Raw genomic sequence first — 25,981 nt, forward strand, 5'->3', positions numbered from 1 at the left:
TATGGGAAAGCACCCATGGCTGCTTAACACTTTGCTAGGTGGTGGTGAGGGAGATTCGACCTCTGGCACGCTGATGCCTCATGGGGAGCACTATGAAGTGTGCCAAGGAGATGGAAAGACACAGAGACACACAATGGACATTCAGTGGAGATGTTCAAAAGGCCACGGCTCGCTGGTATGCTTTTATCACATCCTTATAATTCCCTTTTAACGTTTTATGGCAGTCACTGTGGCAACAATCAGTGTACATGCAAGCAGACACATGATGCAGAATTCACAGAAAAGAATATATTCACGGAGAAGCAAGACAGCCAATGGGGGTGTGGAGAGGATGGGAAGGGACAGGAGAGAGTAGGGAAGCCAAGGAATAAGGAGGAAGAAATAAAAAAAAATATCTCTGAGACATGGCCTGATCTCTCTCCTTGCTTGGCAGAGCCAGTCGGGTACCAGGGAGGCTCCTCCCCAAGAGGGGCTGTCGTTCAGGGGTAGAGCACATGCTTTGTATGTGGAAGTTTCCAGGTTCAATCCCCCACATCTCCAGGTAGGACTTGAAAATGCTTGAAACCCTGGAGAGCCTCTGCCAGTCAACGTTGACAATACTGGGCTAGATGGAGCCTTGTTCTGATTCAGTATAAGGAAGCTTGCTATATTCCTCCCACTGGATGGGCTGCTGAAGATGAGAACCCTGCCTAGGAGGAGGGCTTTCTCCGCTGTGGCACCCCGGTTGTGGCATGAGCTCCCCAGAGAGGTCCGCCTGGTGCCTACACTGTACTGCTTTCGTCGCCAGCTGAAGACCTTTTTATTCTCTCAGTATTTTAACACTTAATTTTAATTTAAATTTTACTGTTCTAACTCTGTATTTTAATCTTATATCAATTTTGCTGCATGGTTTTATCCTGGTTGTGCTTTTTATACTGTATTTTGTAATTGTGCTTTTAACCTGTTGGTTGTTTTATTATGGTTTTAATTTTTGTGAACCGCCCAGAGAGCTTCGGCTATTGGGCGGTATAAAAATGTAATAAATAAAGAATTAAATACTCACTCCAGAAGAAGGCATCATCCTGAAGGTGGAGAATACACTCTTTGGGACTGAGGAGAATGATCGTTACGAAGAAAGAAGAACATCCCAAGGTGGAATCATAGAATAGTAGAGATGGAAGGGGCCTATAAGGCCATTGAGTCCAACCCCCTGCTCAATGCAGGAATCCACCCTAAAGCATAAGCTTCCTCCATCATGTTTAATGGAGATAAATTGCTTGGAATTAAGAAATAACTGTTGGAGGGTATGAAAACCTGGAAGAGACCTTGCAAGCATTCCTTTTTATCCCAGCACAGCTAGTTTATTTCATATTTTACTTTAGGTTAAAGCATCTTCTATAGTACTTCTTGTGAAATTAAACTTATTGCAATAATCCCAGGTGATGAAGAAAAAAATAAAATTCTCAGCAGCAGCAGCTTATTCTGCATTGATTTTTATGTTGACATTTCTCTATCATCATTACTAAGCTGGTGACAGTGTGAAGGGCACAATTATTTATGTTCCATCAAATTAGCCAGTAATTCAAATCCCTGACGAAATCTCCAGCTAAGATAGCTCCCACTCCTACAGAATGTATTTCTGACATTACAAATCTTTGCTAATCACTGGAAGGGCATGAGAAAGTGAGAAAACTTTGAAGGGAGGTTATGGCCACCATTTACTGTTATTGACAAGCACTTCATGTACATCTTTGTTAAAAGCAGCATATATGAACAGAACATGGATGATACATTTTATATAGATATTTAGCAGAGGTTGTTCTGGCAGTAAGAAAAGTGAAGACATTTAGCCACTGGGCAAGCTATGGAACGGCCTTTTTCAACCTGGTCCCCTTGAGATGTTTTGGACTTCATCTCCTAGCATTCCTGACCATGCTGACTGGAGCTGATAGGAGCTATATTCCAAAATATCTAGAGGGCACCAAATTGGGGAAGGCTGACTTAGATTCTAGCAGCCTTCCCCAACCTGGTTCCTTCCAGATGTTTTAGAATATAACTCCCATCATCCCTAGTCAGCATGGCCAAAAAATTTCTGTAGGCTAAAAAACCCCTGGAAGGCATTAGGTTGGGGAAGGCTGACCTAATGTGCCATAACTGAGCATTAGTCCCATGAAATTCAAGAATTGAAGGATTCCCTAGAATTTGTTCTGTTCTTGTGGTTTACCTTACATTGGCAGAGTTGAACTGATATGAGACAGGGAAAGGTGGGTTAGTCACTGGAACCTTGCAATGTTCCTTCAACTCTTTGGGGGGATCCTACTTGAAACCCCTTTATTTGTGTGCAGCAGAAGTTACAACCCGCAAAACGTTCACAGAAAGACTAATATATTTCATAACATAAAAATGGCAAGTCAGACTATGAAGCCCATATATCTGCAATTCCTAAACCTTACTGAGTTGCAGAACTTTGTGGTTCACCCATCCATAGACATAACCACATTTTCTTAGTGTATAACCAACATATGGGAGCCTCCTTGAGATGTCTGCAGAAGAAATTCAACCTCATCGGTGCTCTAGCACATTTATGATGAAAGGATGGGTTGAAGGGGACGAGTCTCTTGGTTTACACATGTTCCATGTTATGGAGATATTTGTCAGTCAAGACACTATTCTATTCAAGGATGGACAGGAACCTGTCTAAAAATGTTTGGTTGACTGTTCCACAAGAAGCTATAAGATATGAAACTGCTCATCAGATTCAACTCTGAACACTTTAGAATGGAAAAACATGCACTGCCTCTAGTGTGGGGGAGTGCAAAGAATCTGCTGCTGGTGGAGAAATTCTAATGGGGGAAAACTCTTTTGGGGAGAGGAACCCCAAACAGTCTGATGTGGACTGAGCATGTTCAATGACCATGGGATGCTGATTAAAATGGAGTATGGTGATGGAGGGGCTGGCTGGCTGACTGGAACACTGAAAGGAGCACCCTCCACTGCAACACATAGTTGCAGGTCTGCTTATACTCAGTAATATTAGTATCTTGTAACAGTTTTAATCTTATTTATTATTTATTTAAAACATTTATATCCCGCCCTATATCATTAAGATCTCAGAGCAGCATACAGATAAAAACATACAGTGTAAAACAATAAATATGCACAGTTAAAAACAAATTAAACCATGATCCAAGTTAAAACAATATATAATTTAAAAGCAGTAAAAGCAGTTGAAACAGTTAAAGCAATGTGCCAGTAAGTTTAACCATCAAAGGCTTTGTTAAAAAGCCATGTTTTTACTTGGCGTCGAAATGCAGTCAATGTTGGCGCCAATCGGGCCTCCAAGGGGAGGGCATTCTACAGTCGGGGTGCCACCACAGAGAAAGCCCTCTCCCTTGTCCCAACATAGCATATATGTTGCATTGGTGGGATGCGCAGAAGGGCTCCTCCAACAGATCTAAGGTCTCGGGCAGGCATATATAAGGAGAGGCGCTCTCTCAAGTATCGAGGTCCCAAGCCGTTTAGGGCTTTAAAGGTTATTACCAACACCTTGAATTCCGACCGGAAGCGCATAAGCAGCCAGTGCAGGTCCTTTAAGACCGGTGTTATGTAGTCTCTGTAAGATGTACCCGCCAGTAGTACAACTTCCGTGTCATCTTCAAGGGCAGCCCCACGTAGAGTGCATTGCAGTAGTCTAATCGGGAAGTTACCAGTGCATGCACTACTGTGGCTAGGTTGTCCCTGTCCAGGAAAGGCCGTAGCTGGCGGATCAGCCGAAGTTGACCCCAAGTACTCCGTGCCACAGAGTTCACCTGGGCATTCAGTGACAATGATGGGTCTAGGAGTACTCCCAAGCTACATACCTGCTCCTTCAGAGGGAGCGCCACCTCATCCAGAACAGGTTGCTTACCCAATTCCCAGACTCGGGAACCACCAACCCACAGAGCTTCCGTCTTATCAGGATTCAGCTTCAGTTTATTGGCCCTCATCCAGCCCATTACAGCCTCCAGGCACTGGTCCAGCACCTTCACAGCCCCACCTGACTCCGACGACAAGGAGAAGTAGAGCTGAGTATCATCAGCATACTGATGGCACCCAACCCCCAAACCCCTAATGACCTCACCCAACGGCTTCATATAGATGTTGAATAGCATGGGGGACAGACTAGAACACTGTGGCACCCCACAGCTTAATTGCCATGGGGTGGAACAGGAATCCCCCAATACCACTCTCTGGGATCGGTCCTGCAAGTAGGAGCAGAACCACTGTAACACAGTGCCTCCTACTCCCATCTCGCAGAGCCGACCCAGTAAGATACCATGATCAATGGTATCAAAAGCCACTGAGAAATCCAGGAAGATCAACAGGGTAGAACTCCCCCTGTCTTTCACCCAGGGTAGGTCATCAGTCAGAGCCACCAAGGCCGTTTCAGTGCCGTGCCCTGGCCTGAAACCAGGCTGAAATGGGTCCAGATAATCCTTTTCTTACAAAAATGTCTGAAGTTGCCCCGCCACCACACGCTCAAGCACCTTGCCCCAAAAGGGGATATTAGCAATGGGGCGGTAGTTCTCACATACCTCTGGGTCCAGGGAGGGCCTCTTCAGGAGAGGGCGCACTACAGCCTCTTTCAAGGCAGCAGGCACCACTCCCTGACAGAGGGAGGCATTTACCACGCCCTGGACCCACCCAGCCAATCCACCTCTGCTAGATCGAATTAGCCAGGATGGGCAAGGGCTTGCATGTAGTGGGACGGACCGATTCAAGCGATACATCCTAATAATGTATCTACAGCACAACACTATGCAGAACTAGAAGCAAGACATTGTTCTACATCGTATTGCACTTGTGGGAGAGAAACCTCTTAATGCTGCTTGGTGTTGGAACTGGTATGAATATTACATCACAACTCACAAACATTCCAAGTGCTTATGGAACAAAATGGTCAGTATGTTTGCAAACAAGACTGGGCAGTTAACTGAGGGAAGAAGAGATTGCCACACAGTGCACTAATAGAGGTGGGAGTGCATGCTACTGAGGAGGGACGCAGGATTTTTAGGGGGTCCAATACTGGCTAAAGGAAATGGAAGAATGTGGGATTTTATTATATTAAGAGAAATATAAGTATGAATAAGAAACAAACAAATAAAAATACATAGCTGGATAAAAAAAACAGGGTTTTCAGGAGTGTTGGTAGTTGAAACACATAGTTGAAGGGAAGAAGCAGCCATTGAGAAAAATGGACTGAGGCAAATCCTCACGTAACTGAAGGTATGCATGAGGGGAGTGGACAAATAAGTGAAGATTAGTGGGCTCATGACTGAAGCACCATGTTGCACCGTGCCGTGCTTGTGGGTCCCTGGTCGATAACTGCTTGGTCACTGTGCGAACAGAGTGCTGGACTAAATGGACCCTTGGTCTGATCCAGCAGGGCTCTTCTTATGTTCTTATGAAGGCAGGAGAAGTAGGCATGGAGTTGCCGAGGCAACAGTCTAGTCCCTGAGAAGTATTTCTTTCAGACGGGGGTAAACAATTTTGAGGGGTAGGGTGGGGGTGGTTCGGTGACCTCTTCAAACCCTCACTGGAACACTCTTGTGCCATGCTATTGAAAAAAGGTGGTATGATGGCAGCAAAATAGATGGTGGCTTGCCATCGAATTTCAACTGTAAATAACTATGGAAGCTTCAAAAGGACAAATTTACCTGGAAAACAAGTTTAAGAGACGCATAAGGGAACTTTTGTCAGTTGTAACTTCTGTTGTCACTGCAGAATTGTGACCCCACAATCTTCAGCAGTCTAGTCTAGCCAAGAAGTAAGGAACTAGGTGAGAAAGCTGAATTTTACATACGGATTTGAATTAACCAGCCAATTCCTTGGCGGCAGGCTTAAAGTTTTTCCTTAGATCTTCTTTGTTCAACAGCTGATCACTGCATTATAGAAGTTCTTCGATCAGTTGTATGAAAGAACAAATATTTTCCTTAAGCAAACAAGGATTTCAATCCTTTCAATTTTACTTCTGCCTCCAGAAAAATAAAGCTTTCAACACCTACATATTACAAAGAGTTTCCTTCTGTCCCATTTTCAGATCCCTCCCCCTCTCCTTATTATTAGGAAGCAGGTTTTTCAAAACACATCCTCTCATTTCCTCCACTTGAGATGTGAGCACCAACTGTGAGGGAAGCAAAATATACATCTCTTTCCCACCCAGATTCTGCTGTGTGCAGACAACTCCAGGACTGACAAAATTATTATTATGTGGGAAAGGAAAGGCATACTAGGGAACCACATCACTATTTACTAGGCAATTTTTTTTTAAGTGGATGAAGGATACCTGCAAGATACAAGTATGATTAGGCACCAGCAGGTATTCCAGCAGCAGATGGGAATGGAATGGGATAGCTTCAATCATCTTTGAGGGGGTTGAGACCTTGAAATACAGAGCAGGTAGGATGAAAGACTAAGAAATATTCTGGGTCACTTAAATGGTAGGTTTGACTTTGGTGTCAAATTATGTAATCACCACAATAGCTCAATTCACTCTTGCTATTTTATTTTATTTTTTTGCTATGCCAGACTCTTCCATTGCCCAGTGGGAACTAGATAATAACATCTATTTCTATAGAAAACAACATGGATTTCAGCTCAGTGTGTAGTTTTTACTTCGCAGCTGAAGACTGCAATTTATAAATGGCAACAAACCTATGGAAAATTCTCTAAATGAAGGACTTTCTGGTGTGTTATCATTTAACCCCTATTTTTCACTCTCACTAGATTTATTGGCATCCACAGCTGCAACATTAAATGACTCTGAAAGCAGAGCAATTAATCCTGAATCCTATTTGTTTTAATCTAACACTGTCAACTGGTTTTAGGTTTCCAGTCAAGAAGAAAAAAAATGTTTGTTAAGCTCCACAGCACTAGCTAATGTCTAAAGACAATCCCCTAGAAAAAGGTGTGGAGATGTTTTATAGATAGAACGGAGATTTATTAGGGTTCCTAATTCTGTTCCTGCAGATGCCTTGCGAATTATAATGAGATTATTAAAACTTTACAAATCATTACATTAAAAATCTGACAAGGGCGCTTTTGAAATTAGACCGCTTCACTGTAATTGCTAATGGTGCATTGCCAGTGATAAGACTTCAGGAAAATTTCTCAATAAAACATTTCCAAAAATTTAAGATATATTTATTTCACTACCTGTTCTAAATTCAAGGAAAGTAGGTTTATGTGCATCAGGATAACGGAGTGATCACATTTATGTCAGTGATAGAAGGATGTTCTCATGCTACAGGCTTTAATTAATTTTCACAGATAGTTAATTTTCTCTTTCATTATATTTGAAAGACAAACAATTTATAAACAAACGGAAAATTTTAGATGGGAAAAGTATATTTTAGGCAAACAGTTAATTAGCTACAAGAGTACAACATACAAAGTAGTAGTATGATCATTTACTGAGCTACATTTTTCTAAATGATTTATAATAAATGTTTCCTAACATTCCAGCTAAAAAGAGAACTTTGTTAATATTAGCCCAAACCTGTTTCCAGGTAACAAATGTGTTTGGGCTTTATACTAACGAAATAATAGCTTCAGTGCCCTTAAACTTCAGTTCATGAAAAATATATATCTCACTATGTCCTTTGAAAGGGTGACCCATTCCATTAAGGACAATATTCCAGGCTTTCTACTTCCCAGCAAAAGGAAACGTTAAGTAGCTACTTACCATGATGTACGACACCCTTCAACCCATGGATAATAGGTTCCAGTGCTGGATTGTCCCTCTGATTGACCTACATGTAAAGGATACATGATTGGTTAAATCTATTCTGGCATCAGACAGAAGAAAGAGTCTCAATTTAATCATCTAAAGGAGAGGAGGAAGAAAGATGTTATCTAGCAAGCTGCTTCATTCTTACATTTAAAACAGATCCTCGCCAAACAATCAAAACTTAAAGATTCATACTCTGTGTGTTTATTGTATTTGTCCTTACTTGAAAATCAATAAAAATAGTATTAAAAAACCCTTAAAGATTCATAATACAATACAACAGATCAAGGAGGCTAAAACAAAGGAAAGTCTTCAGAAGGCATTAAAACATTAGGTTTATCATCATAACAGCCATGTGGGTGGGGAGTGGCGAATTCATAATTGATAGCTCTGCAGTTGCTTCTGACATTGCTACAGATAAAAATGTCTTGGATAAATATAGAAATATCAGAATAGCAAAGAATAATCACTCTTACAGATAAGAGACAAGGCAGAAATGTTCAACTGTAATATGTGGAACTCTCTTGAATCAAAAAGGTGGGCCTCGTGATATGATTTTTATTTATTTCATCTTCATTTGTTTCATTTCCCGCATTTGTAGAGTAAGTATCTGGCTTTCCACAAGACCTCTGTGCACCAGGTTTTCAGAGAAGCTGGCCTCCACACTATACAATACAGAATGTATGGAGAACAAACAATGACTGTCCAAGAGATATCTACAATGTAGCAGTTCCAGAGCAAATTAATTTCTACTCAAAGATTTTTGAGCAAGGTGTTCACATTCAGCATTCTTATGCTTTCAAACGTCCATGGCCATTCCACAGGCTACAAGAATTGTGTAGTGAACCTCACTGAAAGGTTCCTACACCTTTGCATCTAAATTGTAAAGAAATTTTATTTCTCCTTCCAACTTTCCAGTAATTTTAATCCCAGTACAAAGTTTGCTTAATCATTTCCAGGAGGACACGTTTCCTAAGCAGCACTCCTATTAAGGAATCTGTAGGCAACTGAATTAATGATTGTTTTAAAAGATACCCTAGATATAAGTCCAATGTAAAATGTTTGACATATAAATGAACAGAGGTTTGCTCACATAAGCAGGAGGGTACTATTATACTCAAGTGCTCCTTCGGTCAGCTTGTTGACCACAGGGTGAACAGAATGCTGGACTAGATGGACCATTGGTTTGATCCAGCAAGGCTCTTCTTATGTTTGTTTGTTTATTGACAGCATTTATATACTGCTCCACATCTAAAAAGATTCTGGAGAGGTGAACAATAAAAGATAAAATGATACAGAGATAAAAGAAATAAGAAACCAGAATGCCAATAAAAAACATGGTGGGTCAGTTAAGGAAGACTTCCTGAAATAAAGTTTTCAGGAGGTGCAGGAAACAACACAGTGTTGATTCCTGCCTGGCCTCCACAGGCAAAGAGTTCCATAGAAAGGGGGTGGTGGACTCCAATCAGGCCATAGGACCATGCAGAACCACCAGGAACATACCCTCTGATGATCTCCGTGACCAGTCTGGTTAATAGGGGAGAAGGCGCTTTCTTAGGCATCCTGGTCCCATGTCGTTTAGGGTTGTATACAAGAGTACCAAAACTTTACGCCTTAATCCTGTTCTTACGTTAATCCTGGCAGTTTCTTTTTCTAAGGATGTTCTGGCATGCTCCTTGTGGTTAAATAAAAATGCAACTTTGTTACACGTAGTATGTGTAATATGTAATTCAACTAATCTAAGTATTGAAAGTTCACAGCTGCCGTTAATTCCACAGTTTACTCTTCACTACTGCTATTTGGTTACCTTAGGCCCGGCTCTGTGCGATTACTCGCATGGGACGCAGCGCTCCTCAGGAGCGCTGTGTCCATTGGGGGTAGGGTGGTGGGAGTGGGGAAAGTAGTTAATATTTTTAAAAAAAAACCTTACCTTTGCGCACAAGCTTTCATGTGCTCCATCCCCTTTAAAAAATAAAAAATGGCGGGTGCGATGCCTCTCTTCCTGAGGTCGTCGCGCCTTACATGTAAATGGGGGCAAGTTCTCGTATTAATCGTAACATGAGGTCTCCCCTCCTCTCCCCCGGAACAAAAAGTAGGTCTAGCTAAAGCCTTACAGAGAGAGGACAGAAAAAAGAATTCAAACTAGGACAGATTTACACCTTAGATATGGCTGCAAGAAAGGCAAATGCTATTTTGGGCTGCATTAATAGAAGTATAGCTTCCAAATCACGTGAGGTACTGGTTCCTCTCTATTCGGCCCTGGTTAGGCCTCATCTAGAGTATTGCGTCCAGTTCTGGGCTCCACAATTCAAGAAGGATGCAGACAAGCTGGAGCGTGTACAGAGGAGGGCAACCAGGATGATCAGGGGTCTAGAAACAAAGCCCTATGAAGAGAGACTGAAAAAACTGGGCATGTTTAGCCTGGAGAAGAGACGATTGAGGGGAGACATGATAGCACTCTTCAAATACTTAAAAGGTTGTCTAGGGTGACCATATGAAAAGGAGGACAGGGCTCCTGTATCTTTAACAGTAATGTAGAAAAGGGAATTTCAGCAGGTGTCAATTGAAGAGGGTGAAATTTCCTCTTCATCACAACAGTTAAAGCTGCAGAAGCCCTGCCCTCTTTTGTATCTGGTCACTCTAGTATAGCTAGTGTAGCTTTAACTGTTGTGGTGAAGAGGGAATTTCACCCCCTTCAACTGACACCTGCTGAAATTCCCTTTTCTACATTACTGTTAAAGATACAAGAGCCCTGTCCTCCTTTTTATATGGTTACACTAAGGTTGTCACACAGAGGAGGGCCAGGCCCTCCCAGAGTGCAGGACACGGAATAACGGGCTCAAGTTAAAGGAAACCAGATTCCGGCTGGACATCAGGAAAAACTTCCTGACTGTTAGAGCAGTGTGATGGTGGAATCAGTTACTCAGGGAGGTTGTGGGCTCTCCCACACTAGAGGCATTCAAGAGGCAGCTGGACAAGCATCTGTTGGGGATGCTTTAGGGTGGATTCCTGCATTGAGCAGGGGGTTGGACTCGATGGCCTTGTAGGACCCTTCCAACTCTGCTATTCTATGATTCTCTATGATTCAAGCAGGATATTGCACTGTGAAAGCGGTATATAAAAGGCAGGAGCCACACTACTGCTTTATAGCGGTATTAAAGTGCACTGACAACTGTTGGGGCCCATTGACACATACCACTTTCATACTGCTATGTCCTGCTTGCTGTGGCTCCTGCCTTTTATATACTGCTTTCATAGTGTAATATCCTGCTTGGTGTAGATTAGGCCCTTGTGTCAAATCATTACGAATGTGGAATAGAAAGCAGGATATAACACTATGAAAGTGATACATGGAATATGGATTGCACCCCAACAGTTATCAGTGCATTTCAATACCACTATAAAGCAGTAGTGTAGATCTAGCCCATGTGTTAGAGACAGCTTAAAACCAGTCTAGTCTTTTCTGTGGTTTTCACACTCACTTTCTTGTTTTCAAGAAGTGTTTTTCTCACTTCTGCTGATGTGTGGCAGACTTATACAAACAAAAGGCAAGAAACCAAGGCCAACCACAGTTGGTGCAATGGCAAATAAATATACTGAAAAGATAAATAAGCTTGTCTTTCAGTTGCAGTACCTTTTCACATGGAAAGTGTTACATTGATGGTGCTATATAAATAATAATAATAATAATAATAATAATAATAATAATAATAATAATAATGAGTTGGTACAGAACAAGATTGATACTGACACAGATTTTGAGAATCCCTCATGCCATTCTGTGATTTCCATGGTGGCAGTGGCACTTTTTGGATCCAGATTTAAACTGGGGTGAGCTGTAGTGTGGGAGAAGGGTCCATCCCTAATTTGAGCAGTGGTCCCTTTTTCTTGTGGGTCCAACCTGGATTGTTTCCATGGTATGCTGGTTCATAGAATACCTAGGAAAGATTGTGGTTTTCCTGCATCCATTGGCCTTTGGTGCTTTGCCCTTTAATTGAAATGGCATCATTACCAGTAAACCTTTATAGTTCTGGGACAGCTGTATGAGGGAGGCAGCTGGGAATTTTCTGTTCAATAGAGCATGTATTTTAAAAAACACATTATTATAATACAAAGCTTTTTTCTTGATCCATTACTTGTTTCAGTTTCACTTGTCACTACGAGGAGCCAACTGCACACTTGACACACACACAGAGTAGTCGTTGCGCACAAAAAGATTATTCATACCTTGAGCCCTATCCCTTGCTCAGCAGATTTGCTCAAGAGTGGAACTGCAAGAATCTAGTCATCCACTAGAGCACGGCTATAGCATTTAAGAAGAAAAAGAAAAAAGATCCGCAGGATACAGGGTAGAACATTTGCATGTATCATTTATAATTGAACAGTGCCTGTAATCCTCATTGATGGAGACAAATAAGTGACTATAATAGCCGGTACAGTGAAAAAATAAACATAGCCTTGCAGTTTAAGAGTCCCATTATGCTATTTCCAGTGCTAATAGGGCTTTCTCACCTTAGGGTAAATGGTACAAAGGTAAATCAAACCAGTAAAATCTCTTTGTTTATCACTTCCACTGTGCTATTTTTGCTCCCCAGTGAACATACTACTGTCCTAGGCAGAGAGAATGGCTAGCATTTAATGTGCTGAATACAAACAGCATGCAATTTACAATTCATGACTTAAGCACCTTATTATAAGTTTAACTGGCCACTTTATTAAATACTGCAACAGAGGGCACAATGCATTATTTTAGAGAGATTATTTGGGGGAATCTCAAAGTATAGGATAAGATTACAGCAATGCTTATTTAATATAGGGTGACCATATGAAAAGGAGGACAGGGCTCCTGTATCTTTAACAGTTGCTTAGAAAAGGGAATTTCAGCAGGTGTCCTTTGTATATATGGAGAACCTAGTGAAATTCCCTCTTCATCACAACAGTTAAAGCTGCAGGAGCTATACTAGAGTGACCAGATTTAAAAGAGGGCAGGGCACCTGCAGCTTTAACTGTTGTGATGAAGAGGAAATTTCCCCAGGTTCCCCATATATACAAATGACACCTGCTGAAATTCCCTTTTCTATGCAACTGTTAAAGATACAGGAACCCTGTCCTCCTTTTCATATGGTCACCCTATTTAATATGTATCACAGGACACAGCACACTTGGGTTTAATTTGGGGCACAATTATGGGGAAGGATACCCCTAATTCAGTGGCTATCTCACTTGGACTGAAATCACAGGCCTTCCTGACTTAAAGTGCTAAAATGGGAAAAGCTTAAAAACAAAGTAGTGGTTAGAGTGTCCGAGTGGAGAGACCCAAGTTCTGGTTCTCATTTGGCCATGAAGCTCACTGGGGGCGTTACTAGACGAGGGTGTAGCGCGCGTTACCTTCCGCAGTCGTGTCGAGGCTTCCAGATGACGTTCACCAGGATCCGTCGTTATCCTGCGGTGAAGCCTCTTTATCCCGTCTTTAAAAAAGTGAGTTCTGGTGCGCCTTTTCCTGCCGGCCCGCGCTAATTCGGAGTAGGTGTGGGAGGATGTGAGGTCACTGCGGTCCGCACTGGTCAGGAAAAGGCGTGCTAAGGGGAGTGGCCAGCGGCTTCGGTCAAGCCGCCTCCGCCATTTGCGCCCAGCCCGCAGCTGGGGCAGTGCAGCGGAGCGGCTTTTTTTTTTATTCCCACAGTGGCAGTTTGCACAGGACCGGAGGACCGGAAAAGTGGCTGGTGTGCTGCTGGGGGTGTGTGGGGGATGGGTGGGGGATGTGCGCCTGTTTTTTCTACTTCAACCTCTGTGTGGGTCACTTTTCGGAAAGGCCGGCATCCCACAGTCATGGGAAGTTGGTGACTCCTCGCAGTGGGCAGCCACAGCGGCCGCATAATGGCGGTGCTGTACGCTGCGCCGAAGATGTAAAGGCCAGCGGGGACTGAGGGGGACGGTCCAGGCATGAAGGGCTGTGTGCCTGTTGGTGTGGGTACGCGGCTGGAAGAGGGCACAGCTGTTTCTGGGCTGCTGCCATGCCACGCCCAGATGTGGGTTGGGTCCGTGGGATGGGGGGGAGGGCACAGAGGCGGTCATCGCCACCGACACTTCAGAGGCATGATGGGAGATGTAGGCACAGAGTGCCCATGCAGACGACTGACCTCGGGTCATATTACACCCGCCACGACCCCCATCAGGAAGTGACCGCATCAATGTTGACCCTCAACACCGGCACTCGCTGGTGCCTGAGGGGGCTGGGACGCAGCAGCAGCACCAGCAGCAGCAGCAGCACTTCAGCTGGCACTGCCACTGCTGCCGCCGCGGCATCGCTGACGGCTGCGCAAGCGATCTGCACTGTTTGCGGTCTTTCGGACCTGCGCAAACCGTGCGGCGAGCGAAAAAAAAAGCCGTGGATATCAGGCCGGTGTGGCTGCGCAACCGTGCTCGCAGCGGCAGCAGCACAACCGGCGCAAACTTCTGCCACAAATCTAAGGAAGATGTGGATCATGAGGCGTCACGGCTGAACGGGGAAATCCGCTTTCACCGCTCCTCAATGACGGAACACCCGGTAGGTCTAGCAAAGCCCTGGGTGACTTTGGTTCAGTCACTGACTCTCAGCCTAATCTACCTTATAGGATTGTTGTGAGGATAAAATTGAAAAAAGGAGGACCTTGGGTTTCTTGGAGGAAAAGCAGGATATAAAAGTAACAAACAATGCAGCCTTTAAAAAAAAAAAAAACTTCCTCGGAAGGCTAGATTTTTAGCTGGTGATGGAAGTCATCAGTGAGAAACTACAGGTGATTTGGACTACAGTTCCCATCATTCCCAGCCAGAGAACATTCTACAGTGTGGGTGCTAGTATAGAGAAGTCCTGGGTCTGCCATGAAGCATTGGTGACTCAGGTCTACTGAAACATGGTGTTCTACCAAGCATCGTGACATTCAGAAGAGTGGCAGCTGTCTTTTGGGGAGTGGACAGACGAAGAGTTACATGAGCAAGCATCTACTCTTGCAATAACTCAGTTATAGAAAAGGAAACCATCTTAAGAGCAGCAAAACAGATCTCTCGTTCCCTTCAGTGCCAGCTGGAAGAAAAGAAGTCAGCTGTGAGTTACTGAGAAGACATGGGTCTAAAAAAACACCAGATCTCTCACTTTGAATTAACACCAGCAGCACCCCAGAAAACAGGAGATGAAAAAAAAAGCACATACAGACAGAGAAGCTTTTCTAGAACTGCAGCCCCTTGCTTGCTTCCTTTCTGTTAGTGAAAAGTAATGGAAGCAAAGGGAAAAGGCTGCAGCCATTCTAGATGTGGTAAGAAAGGCAACTTCAGAACAGCATTACGTAAGAACTTAAGAAGAGCCATGCTGGATCAGTCCAAGGGTCTATCTAGTCCAGCATCCTGTTCACACAGAGGCCAACCAGCTGCCCCAATGGGAAGCCCATAAACAGGACAGGAATGCAAGAGTCTTCCTCAGAGGTGGAACTAGCATCTAGGCAGTATGGACACCCACAATCTAGAAGACTCCTTGCAGAACTTTGGAAGGGCCCTTGTTACTATATCCACCGTTAGGAATAGTTGTTTCTTGCTCTAAGTTTGAAAAGAAATCCCCCACTCCAAAAATGGCAGTTGGATGAGTGTAGGCTTTGGGAACTACATTCACACACCCCACACACCAAATATGCCCCCTCCCAGTTTTCCACAGGAGTAGGAATGGGGTATTCTTTAGCTCAAATCACGGCCAGAGCTTTTAAGAAACCTAGTTCTTAATCATCTGGGTATGAAATACATACTTCTTTCTCATTCCCACCTAAAAGATCCTGGCTGCTCTCAGAGAGTCATAAATTTGACACAATTGCTTTCAAGCTCATTAAACGGGCTCCAGTACAGTATTACAAAGTATTTCAAAAGAGGCAAGTAGCATGCCATCACCTAGTGTATCGAAATCTAAGATGCCATGCATTTTGTACCAGAAAACGAATGGCTACAATTTTGTAATACTTTATTCAAGCCTCCCCTCGCAGAAGCGAATTATAATTTACTCTTCTTCCCTTACGCAATGTTTGGCCCTTGACTTGGAAACCAATAATCTTCAATCTTTCAAATCTTACCCATCTGCTAAGTATAACAGCCAAGACAACTGGTATGCCAAGAACTGCATACAGCCAGCTGCTTCTGCAGTATCACAGAACTAATACTCAGAGACTATCCTTGGAGAACTCTAGGCTTACTCGATATTTTCCTAAGGTAACAATTTAAATCATACCAAAGACATTTGTTTGCCTATTTATTTAAGAATGTGTTTCACCTTTTCTCCAATGAGTTCAGAGAGCTGTGATTTCGTCTCCAACAGGTTAGCCTGGTGGGTAGCTGTAAGCTGCTTTATGCCATCTAGTGATCTATTTTTGTAGATTAACAAAGATCTGCAACCAAGGCCTAATCTACACAAAGCAAGTTATTTCACTATGAAAGTGGTATATAAAAAGCAGGAGCCACACCAAGAAGGCTATAGCACGATGAAAGTGGTATATAGTGTCAATGGGTCCCAACAGATGCCAGTGCACTTCAATATCACGCCCACCCTCTGGAGGATTCTCCCTCGTGTGGTTCGCAAAGACATATCTTTTTACACAGGCTTTCCCTGGTCTTTAATGTAGCTGGTTTTATATTGCCTTTTAAACTTTTAATGTTTAAATTTAAACTTGTATTTTATGGTTTTTAACTGTGCGCTGCCCAGAGAGCTTCAGCTGATGGGCAGTATAAAAATATAATAAATAAATAGCAATAGTGTGGCTCCTGCCTTTTATATACCATTTTCATGCTGCTTTCATAGTGCAATATCCTGCTTGGTGTATATTAGGCCCAAATCTTCTAGCTGTATCCAAATGCAGAACTCTAGATCCCGCACCAGAGAGGGTGTGTGCGCGACAATTCACAGCAAATACTGTGACCCAAAATAGTGAACAATGGAATATGGCTAGAAGGATTTCAGTTTCAATTGATGCATTAACAAACTGAATGCAAAATTTACGATCACAACCCCTTTGGTAATAGCCTCAATATCACCTGATGCTCTTGGTTGCCCCAACCACTTGTAAGCCTCCTCTCCATAAATATATTACAAATACATATTTTGAAAGCAAGGGCTCTGGAAAAAGGAAGTTGGAGGAAATTGCAATGCAATTCAATACAATGTAAAGCAATACAATAAATAAATCAGGCTATATCCAACAGTAATTGGATATAGATGCATAAGATCATTGGGGAGAAGATGTTAAAGGTCATTCTTCTCACTGGGGAAATTTCGAAGATCTTTCTTTTCTCACTGGAAGAAGTTTGAAGAGTTTTCTGTATCTTCCCACCTCAATATTAATTTTAAAGAAACATGTTGAGAAGAAGGAACATTATTTCTCTTACATAGGCACTGACAATATTTTTTAAAGGGATGCTTTACTAGTTGGCATTTTTATCACCTAAATCTACTCTTAGTCTAACCCGAGCTAACCTGAATATGAGCACTCAATTGAAATGACAGGTAACCATGATAAAGCATAGAGAGCTAGCGAAATTTCTCCCAGGTGTTACACAAGTGCATAGCAATAGATGCAGTAACTAAAGGTTTATGCTTTCCTTGAAGAAAGATGAAAAGTGGAAGGGGAGAAGAGAGGCACCACCGGACACCGAACATTACGGTGAGCCACAATCTGTTACACAAATACTGCCCGACCTTTGCTAAAAAGACACACCAAAAGCCAACATATTACAGGTAAGTTAACCCATTGCTATAGCAACATGTTTCAGGTTCAGTGCCTCAAAGGCAAATGCCACAGCATCAAATGTGGGATTTCTTGAGCTCCTTCAGCGTTCAGGTGTTAACAATCTTGCCCTAAGCAAAGGAGCATTCCAGACTTAGCGAGAGAAAGGTTGAGAGGCTTCATGGTTTTATAGTTACCTGGGAACTTTCATTTAAACATGCCTGCTGTTTTATGGACTGCACTGTGTTTGGAATAGTAGGACAAAAACCTAATGGGTCTTCGAATGATTATGTTAAATAGAATAATGGGCATGCATCGATCCTTCTAGCTAATTCCACTTCAAATAATACATCATCCTGAGTGAGAGCTTTTGCTGTGATGTATTAACTTAATTCACCGTCACAGCATTAGGAAAAGTATTTAACATGAGATATTAACTAGCAGTGCCAAAGAGAAGGTTACAATTATTTTGCAGGTTATGCTAAAATGGTTTTAAAAGCCACTGAGCTCATTTAATATAATTTAGAGAGGCCTTGTCTACGTCAAATTCTCTGACAGCCCTCAAGCATGTGTGGGAATGAATCATGGTATTTCACAGCTTTGTGTGGAACATCATCAGAAGAACATTCTGATGTGGCCAGTAGCCACCCTCGCTTCTCCCAGACTCAGAGCCAAAATGCACAACCAGACCAAGTCACATGGTGCAGCTTTTGCTAACTTGGACCATTTCAGAGTTTAAGTGAGGGCAGTCTCCCTTCTCCTCAGAGGCACAGCTGCAGTAGTGGTAGCAGCGGCAACAAAGATGGAAGCAGCTAATGAAGCCATTTCAAGTACATTGGGCAAGGGGTGGAGGGGAATCTGTGAGCTACTTTACTTCACATGCAAGCTTATAATCAATTCATAAGATGTAGATCTAGGCTTACTAGTGGCTACAAAGAAGAGCAAGAAGGCTCTCAATGGCTACTAGTCCTGATGGGACCTCCACTATCAGAGGCAGAAAGCCTATGTACACCAGTTGAAAGGGAGGGTGCTGTTGCACTCATTGTGGGTTTTCCATGGGCAGTTGTTTGGCCACTGTGTGAACAGAATGCTAGACTAGATGAACCTTTGGTCTGATCCAGCATGACTCTTACGTTCTAATTAATTACAAAATCCAATGGCATCACTAGTTCAGAAGTAACAAAGAATTTTGGCTTGTTAATCAAACCAGGATCTTTGAATTGAAGGTGGTGCCTGACAGGAGTGGGGAGAGAAAAAGAGAGGGCCTGAGTGCTTTGTCCAGACACTCATTCACAGGTTCATAAACCATGGGTTATGAAGCCTCAAACCATCTTATGGATAGGGCCACTGAAACACGTCACTGCAGTGATGGAATGAGCAATCCCAGGAAAATTTGATTGATAAAATGCACTCCTTGGAGCTAAGCAGAGAGAGAGAGAAAACTGAAAGTTTATTCAGAGCAATTCTCATGTTCTATGCCTGCTTGCTTTCCTTTGAGCAAATAATATGACTTTTCTTTCCCTTACAGAATGCCATCTACTTATTTAAGCAGCAGTGTGCAACATCTCTCAATACCACCAGCAGTTCAGCTGGAAAAATTGCACACTAGGGGGTAACATTTTATCAGGACGAAGCCTATCATATAAAAACTGCTGTCGGCAATACAAAGAGTTCTCAATACTTGTGGGAAAGGGTGGAGGAAGGAAATCACATGGGTCTGTGTTTACTGTCACCACAATCTGTCCAATTTGAGGGAGAGAAAGACCAAGTATGAGAACTGCTATTTTGTTTAAAACGGGGGAGGGGAAAAAAAAACCATTTTCAAGGGGGAAAGGAGTTCCAGCTTTGTTGTCACCAAAGAGAAGCCTTGTACATTTGAAAAGGCAAGGATCGAAGTTAAGAAATTGCAGGGCTGAAAATGCTCGCTTGCACTGTATCCGTGCCTCCTAAAATAATTATTTTTTGCAACTCTAAAAATGTCTATGTAATAACCACAACAATTCACAGAACACAGCAGGTAAATTTCTGTGATGAATAAAGTATGTGAGGTGGATGAAAACTGCAGATTGTGGCCTCCAGATGATGAAAGATGCTTGTTCAATAAATGTTACTGGTGACTAGTATTATGATGGTATCTTACAGCTGCATTTTAAAATAATAATAATAATAATAATAATAATAATAATAATAATAATAACAACAACAACAACCAAAAATACAACATAAAGGATTCCAAGAAACAATAGACTATGTAACAGGAGGATGTAAAATTCTGGAAGGAATGGACTATACGGACAGACACAATACCACTGCAAAAATAATTCACTAACAACTGGCCATCAAATTCAACTTCCTCAAACAACCTACACCATGTTATACATACTCCCAAAAACAATCTTGGAAAATGCAGATCATAAAATACACTGGGAAAGAACAATTAATATGGGCAAGACAATACCTTGCAACCGACCAGACATAACATTTATTAGCAAAAAAGAAAAAAAACCACATACCTCACTGACATAGCAATACCTAATGACAAAAATGTTGAGGAAAAGGAAGAGGAAAAGAGAGAAAAATATACATCACTCACCATGGAAATTAAAGAACTATAGCAACAGGAAAAGGTAACAATTTTTCCATCAGTCACTTCAGTCACCAGCATCACATCCAAAACTATTCAGATAACCTCCAGAAACTGGGCCTACCAAAATACATCTACACCAACATCCAAAAAGCAGTCATACTTAAAACATGCTCCGTAGTTAGGAAATTCCTGAATCAGTAAAAGAAAGCCCATCAAGTCCATCTAGAAAAACTGCCATGAGCGAGAAAAGAGATTAATAATAATAATAATAATAATAATAATAATAATAATAATGCTCAAAGATAACACAGGGAAACTGAGATAGAATCCGTAATTAATTTCAGGGAAAAAGAAAAAAATTGGAAAGTAGGTGTTTTGTTTCATTTTTAAATTTAGACGGAAATCCTAGAGACTTCTTTTCAAAAAGGTGGTGTCAGGCTTCCTGAGACTTTTCTAAAAGTGATAAGCACAAGGTTGTGTGCTGTGCATTTAACATGTGTTAGAGCACAACAATAGTCACTTTATAGAGACTCTTTGCTGAGATGGTAGCTAGAAGAAAAGTTATCTCAACAGAGTGGTGAATTAAAGAGCAAGCTGTCTATGGTTTTCAAGAAGTCTAAAGCAGGAACATTGTTTAGGGCTGTCCTGCCAATTAACTTTTAAGCTAAAGAATCTGCTTAAGTGAAATGATCTGTTCATTAGTACATGATGACTGTAATGGCTATAAAGGTCTTAACTAGCCATTAACCCCCAAACAGAAAGAGTGTAGCAGATGATTTTATGGTTAAACAGCATGGTTTAGTGTGTTGTCTGAACGGGGCCAATATCTGGAACCAAGAGCTGGAGGTCTAAGAGCTATTGCTTAGGACAGTTTTTCTATTTGGGTACCCATGTACAAAATATGTGTACCTTGCACCATGATTGACACATGTGTGCTTAAATCAACAGTTGGCAATCGATAAAGGATTGAGGCTCTGGTTTCATATTTTGCCAACCCTCCTCCACTGAAAAATAAATGCATTTGCACATTGATGACTAATACAAGGAGCATGTAACTTCTTGTATGCAACTGCATGTCTGTCCTATCACATAGGAGGGTAGCTTACTATTTTTGCTTTTAGTGTGTCTTCTCCATTGGATTCTCCACACTGAATTTAAGCCTACTGACCTTGTATTTACAGCAGAGCAATGGTTTTGAACATTGAATCAAATGTACAGCAAAACATTATCCCTCCAACTCCATTCTCTTCATATGTACAGATCAACACTTTCCCACAGAACCTTCACCCAATTCATACTTTCCTTCTCATTTGAATCATCAGTCCAAGCTCATCCCTACCTTATTTCCAAATCAAACAAATACATTCACTCCTCAATACATGGAATTTGATGTATTGAAACAAGTGAAATTATTTTTCTAAAAAATTGTATTACATAGTATATTACAAGAGTTATACATCCAAGCACCAATAGAATCAACAGAAGCAGTCTGAAGCAGATTATTATATGAACGTCAATTCTCTGATTTGCTAGCTAGGTCATCAGGAGGAATGACAAAAGCCTACAGTAAATGGCACACACATGTTGTTAGGTGTGATCGCAGGAAAAAAAAATCCCCCCAAAACTACCCATCCCTGAGATCTGTATCTGCCACCACAATCCAGTATATAAGAATGAGGGAACAATGAAGCATTCTTCATGGTCCTTTATGTGGATAGTGCCATGATAGGCCTGTTCAGAAGACATGCTAAGTGCCATCGTTAGGCCGCTAACGCTTTTGCAGCGAGCATGTTTAAACCATGGTTATGTAGCCACTATCGGTTAGGAATGGTTCACACGACATGCTTAGCATTTCACATGATATGCTAAGCCATAATGTTTAGCTCAAAATGCTTAATCATTGTGGCTTAGCGTGTCATCTGAACACGGTCCATATAGTTAAGTCACCAGGTGACACTGCACTTATTTATTACTTATTTATTGCATTTTTATACTGCCCAATAGCAGAAGCTCCCTGGGCGGTTCTTAGTTGGAGTGCAGGAGCTTCCTGTAACTATTCTAGTTTTTTTTTTAAAGATTGGCAATAAAGTCTTGCTTCCTGACTGGTGTGTCCTCTAAGCCTTCTATGACACCCTGAATATAAAAGCTGTGAGAAATAGTGGAATATATGGCCACTCTGAACTGTATAAAAGAGTATGGGACAAAAATCTTTAAATTAAAACAATAAAAAACTAGGTGATATACAAATAAGAGGAGGGTCTCCTACTACAGGGATGGGGAATGTGTGGCCTACTTCCAGTATTGCTCACCATTGGCTAAGCTGGCTAGGGCTAATTTGAGCCACAGTCCAACAACATCTGGACGGACACACATTCCGCACTCTGTTTTGCCATTTCCAGTAAAGTTCTTGATCTACACAAGCTGTCCACTTGGATGAACTATTGGACATTCAGGGTTTCTTTTTCTTTATCCATAGGTTGAATTTGGGCTCATTTGTTTAACTTTCCAAACACAAAGTTCTTGAAGGAAACACTTCCTATTTCTAATGCAGATATTCAGCCTTGAGAAGCTCAACATCCAATCTGTGAGAACCATGTTTCAGTGCAGCAGTGCTAGCTAAACTTTTCTTGACAGAAGTAGATGAAACAGTCTACCAGCTAGAATGTTTTTAGTGGCCACGTGCAGTGCCAGCTCCAGGTATCTGGGGGACCTCAGTGGATTCTTAAAATACAGGTGGCCCTCCCACCACACATCCATCCTTTCCCTGGTGTGGTCCAAACTAGGGGTAGGAGTAAGTGCAAGCAGGCAGGCAGGCATTGGTGGCCCCTTCTCCTTCTTGTTCCCACCACCCGCGCACCCTCCACCCACAATAAGGGAGATATTGAGTAAGCACATTGGTAGTGGTGGCTATTTCTCCTCACACTACCGTTGCTCACCTACTCTCTCCTTCTCCATAGTAGATGGCACACAGGCAATAGTGGTTATAGCCTCCATACGCTTATCCCCCATCTGCCACAGTGAGGGAGAGAAAATCTGTGGTAGTTACCACTCTTTACCAATGCTCCCTCATTTGCCTGCTCTTTTACTCCAGTGAGAGGATGAAGGAGCAGGCAGCAGCAGGAGGCTCTGGTAGTTGGCAGTGGACCCTGTATTCATACCAAGCGAAACTTCTTCCCTGACTTTTGCGACTCTGATTGCTTCAATGAAATTACTACAAGGTTTGCAAGGCCATTACAGGGACTGTCTTTTTTGCTAACTACTTGTAAGCCGCCCCGAGAGCCTTTTTTTGGCTGAGGAGCAGGGTATAAGTATGATTATTATTAATAATAATAATCTTCAGGTTCCCGCAGATAATTATTTTCTCCCACCAGCTGAGTTGGCTGAATCCTGCGTGTGGGCTGGATTAGCCCTGCAAACCAGAGGTTCCCTATGGCTGCTGTATGCTCCCATCAGGAGGCTCAGCAGCCAAGAACAGTGGAGACGACATTTCCTATTCTTCCGGTAGCTGTTATGGAGCCTAAAGGAGTCCTTGCTGTGACACCTACTGTAAGCTATCCTTACCTCATTCAGCTAATTTGGGAAGGGAAGAGAGTAGCAGGGAAGGCTCCTGGGCTAACAATTCCTCACATACCCTATTTCTTGGATTCTAAGACACTTTTCCCCCCATATAAACATCTCTAAAAATGGGGTGCGTCTTAGGATCGCGGGTGTGTCTTAGGTTTTTTTTTTTCTGTTGGTGGTACTCAAATTAGTGTGCGTCTTACAATCAAAGAAATACGGTAACTCAATTTGGGGGCTGAATGATGTTGTTAAACGGCTGAAGAATGTTCAGTGATATAATTTGGTTTCTCCAAATTATTTCTGATGCAGCCTGGTTAACACGTATGCGCCCAGAACAAAACTGATCTCTCTAAGTGCTTTGAAAAACTACTGAAACAATGCATTTGAAGGATGCATAATATAAATGTTACTTATTATCCTCTACCCTTTGAGGTAATCTGGAAGATAATAATAATACCATCTTTCTCATCATCATCAACAATAACAGCAGCAGCCGCTCATTCTTTTAACCACTACAATGTACTAGTTCTCAAATACAAAAGCCTTGTCAATTGTGAATTGGGCACAAGCATATAAATGGACATTTTTCTCTGCAATAGAAGCTATATCTCAATCCTTTCATTGCTTCTGTGTTGGTTTTAAAATAAAGGAGGCATTAAAAAGCAGTGCATCATTTACAACTGAAACCCCGTATGTATATTTTGTACTTAAGTATCCCCATTTAATTTAACAATTCTAATAAAAACAGGGCTTTAAAGTCTTCCTTTTATAAATCAGTTTCTCCCAAATTTGTGCCTCCTCCTAATTCATACATTTAGTTCTGAACTAATCCGTGTATCCACTAAACAAAAATAAAATACTCAGAGAGAAATAATCTAGCAGGCTCCATTTTTATCTGTATTGCTACACAGATGATATCCTCTAAGAATTCTCCACAGGTGCTTTTACAAGAACTTCACATTTTATTGCAGTTCAATCATGTGGCGGTTGTTTTTGTTGCAAATTTAAAATTCCCATCTTTTGGTGGTGTAACTTCCCATACAATGAGAAGGATCAAGTATTAAACTCTTTAGGTGTTCTTGTTTTGAGTGACCTAACAATTTGTTCCATCTCTCTAGTAGACATTTCCAGTGAGTGTTTCATTCTACTTAACAAAGGGCATTTCAAGATGAGTGTATGAAAAGCTTAGGGAAAAGGTTTATTTGTTCTTCTCAAAAAAAACCCCAAAGAGCTAAAAAGCAATTGCGGCATGTGCATTTATCTGGAGAACATCTCCATTTCTGAAAAAGCTGATCTGTTTGAGAACCATTCAATTCAAGTGAATATCAAATGGCCGCAGTATTCGGTAAAGAATTGTTAAATCATGATATTTACTCCTTGCCATTCCTTTGAAGACTACAGTGGCCACATTTAGACATCACATTAAACCATAGTTGAACATGACAAGAGCCTCATTCTCATGTGCTTATCCCTCTCCTCCTTTAGAACCTTTTGCTTCTGACTTTGATTAGTAACAGTTAAGCATGTTGTAAACACCTAATAAACTATGGTTAATGACAACTATGGTTTGGTTAACTATCATTAAATGTTAACTATAGTCTGAAGCTGGTTTGAGTAGCATTAACGATGGTTTAAAACTGAGGCCTGTTTCAAACAAATCAAAGTTAAGATTAACCACAGTTTGGCAGGTTTGTACGACTACAAAAGGAAATATATCCCAATGACAAATATAACATGAACTGCACAATTGGGATATCCAGAATATGACTTTCAAAACGATCTTGGACTCAGATCCAAGAGGAAAATGTAGGTGATGAGGAATATTTTGTAGAGCACAAGAAAACTCTATGCAATAATGTTTAGGCAAGAGTTGAACTGTTCTGAAGGAAGTTCAACTTAATTTTTTAACAAATTAATAACCATGTTCCCCCTCTTACTTATATTGCTTTTTGCAATCTTTGCATCATTGAGGATTAAGATATTAATTCCTTACTGATACTTAAGCTTTGCAGTTATGCTAATTGCAAGCATTAAGAAACACACACAAGGGAAGCCTGGGAAATCATTAGATTGCTAAAAGCTTGGAGGGTGTGTTTGTAGGGGGAAGCAGTATTGCTATTTCCATGTGGATACCTAGTTCTGGTTGTGTCCTCTGCTTTTCTTTTCTTTTTTTTAGAAATTTTTATTGAAAATATACAAGAGATACAACGATAATAATCAACAAAACAACAACATGAGAAACAAAAAGAGAAAGAAAAAAGAAAGAAAGAAAAGCACCAAAAAACCGGGGAAAGGAAAAAAGAAAACAATATTCCACTATAATTCAGACAACATATGGAGATTTAGTATAGA

At 41.5% G+C, this 25,981-nt stretch overlaps 1 protein-coding gene across 4 annotated transcripts in view; it reads right to left on the minus strand.

Moving 5' to 3' along the window:
• Positions 1-25,981, minus strand: part of PTPRG (protein tyrosine phosphatase receptor type G) — a 689,896-nt gene that overhangs the window by 176,244 nt on the left and 487,671 nt on the right. For all 4 annotated transcript variants that reach the window (XM_063122069.1, XM_063122068.1, XM_063122070.1 and 1 more), the window contains exon 6: positions 7,703-7,769. In XM_063122069.1, coding sequence (XP_062978139.1) covers positions 7,703-7,769 — 67 coding nt within the window. The remainder of the gene's footprint in view (positions 1-7,702; positions 7,770-25,981) is intronic.

The sequence above is a fragment of the Elgaria multicarinata genome, chromosome 3 (genome assembly GCF_023053635.1).
Source record: "Elgaria multicarinata webbii isolate HBS135686 ecotype San Diego chromosome 3, rElgMul1.1.pri, whole genome shotgun sequence".
NCBI classification, from domain to species: Eukaryota; Metazoa; Chordata; class Lepidosauria; order Squamata; family Anguidae; genus Elgaria; species Elgaria multicarinata.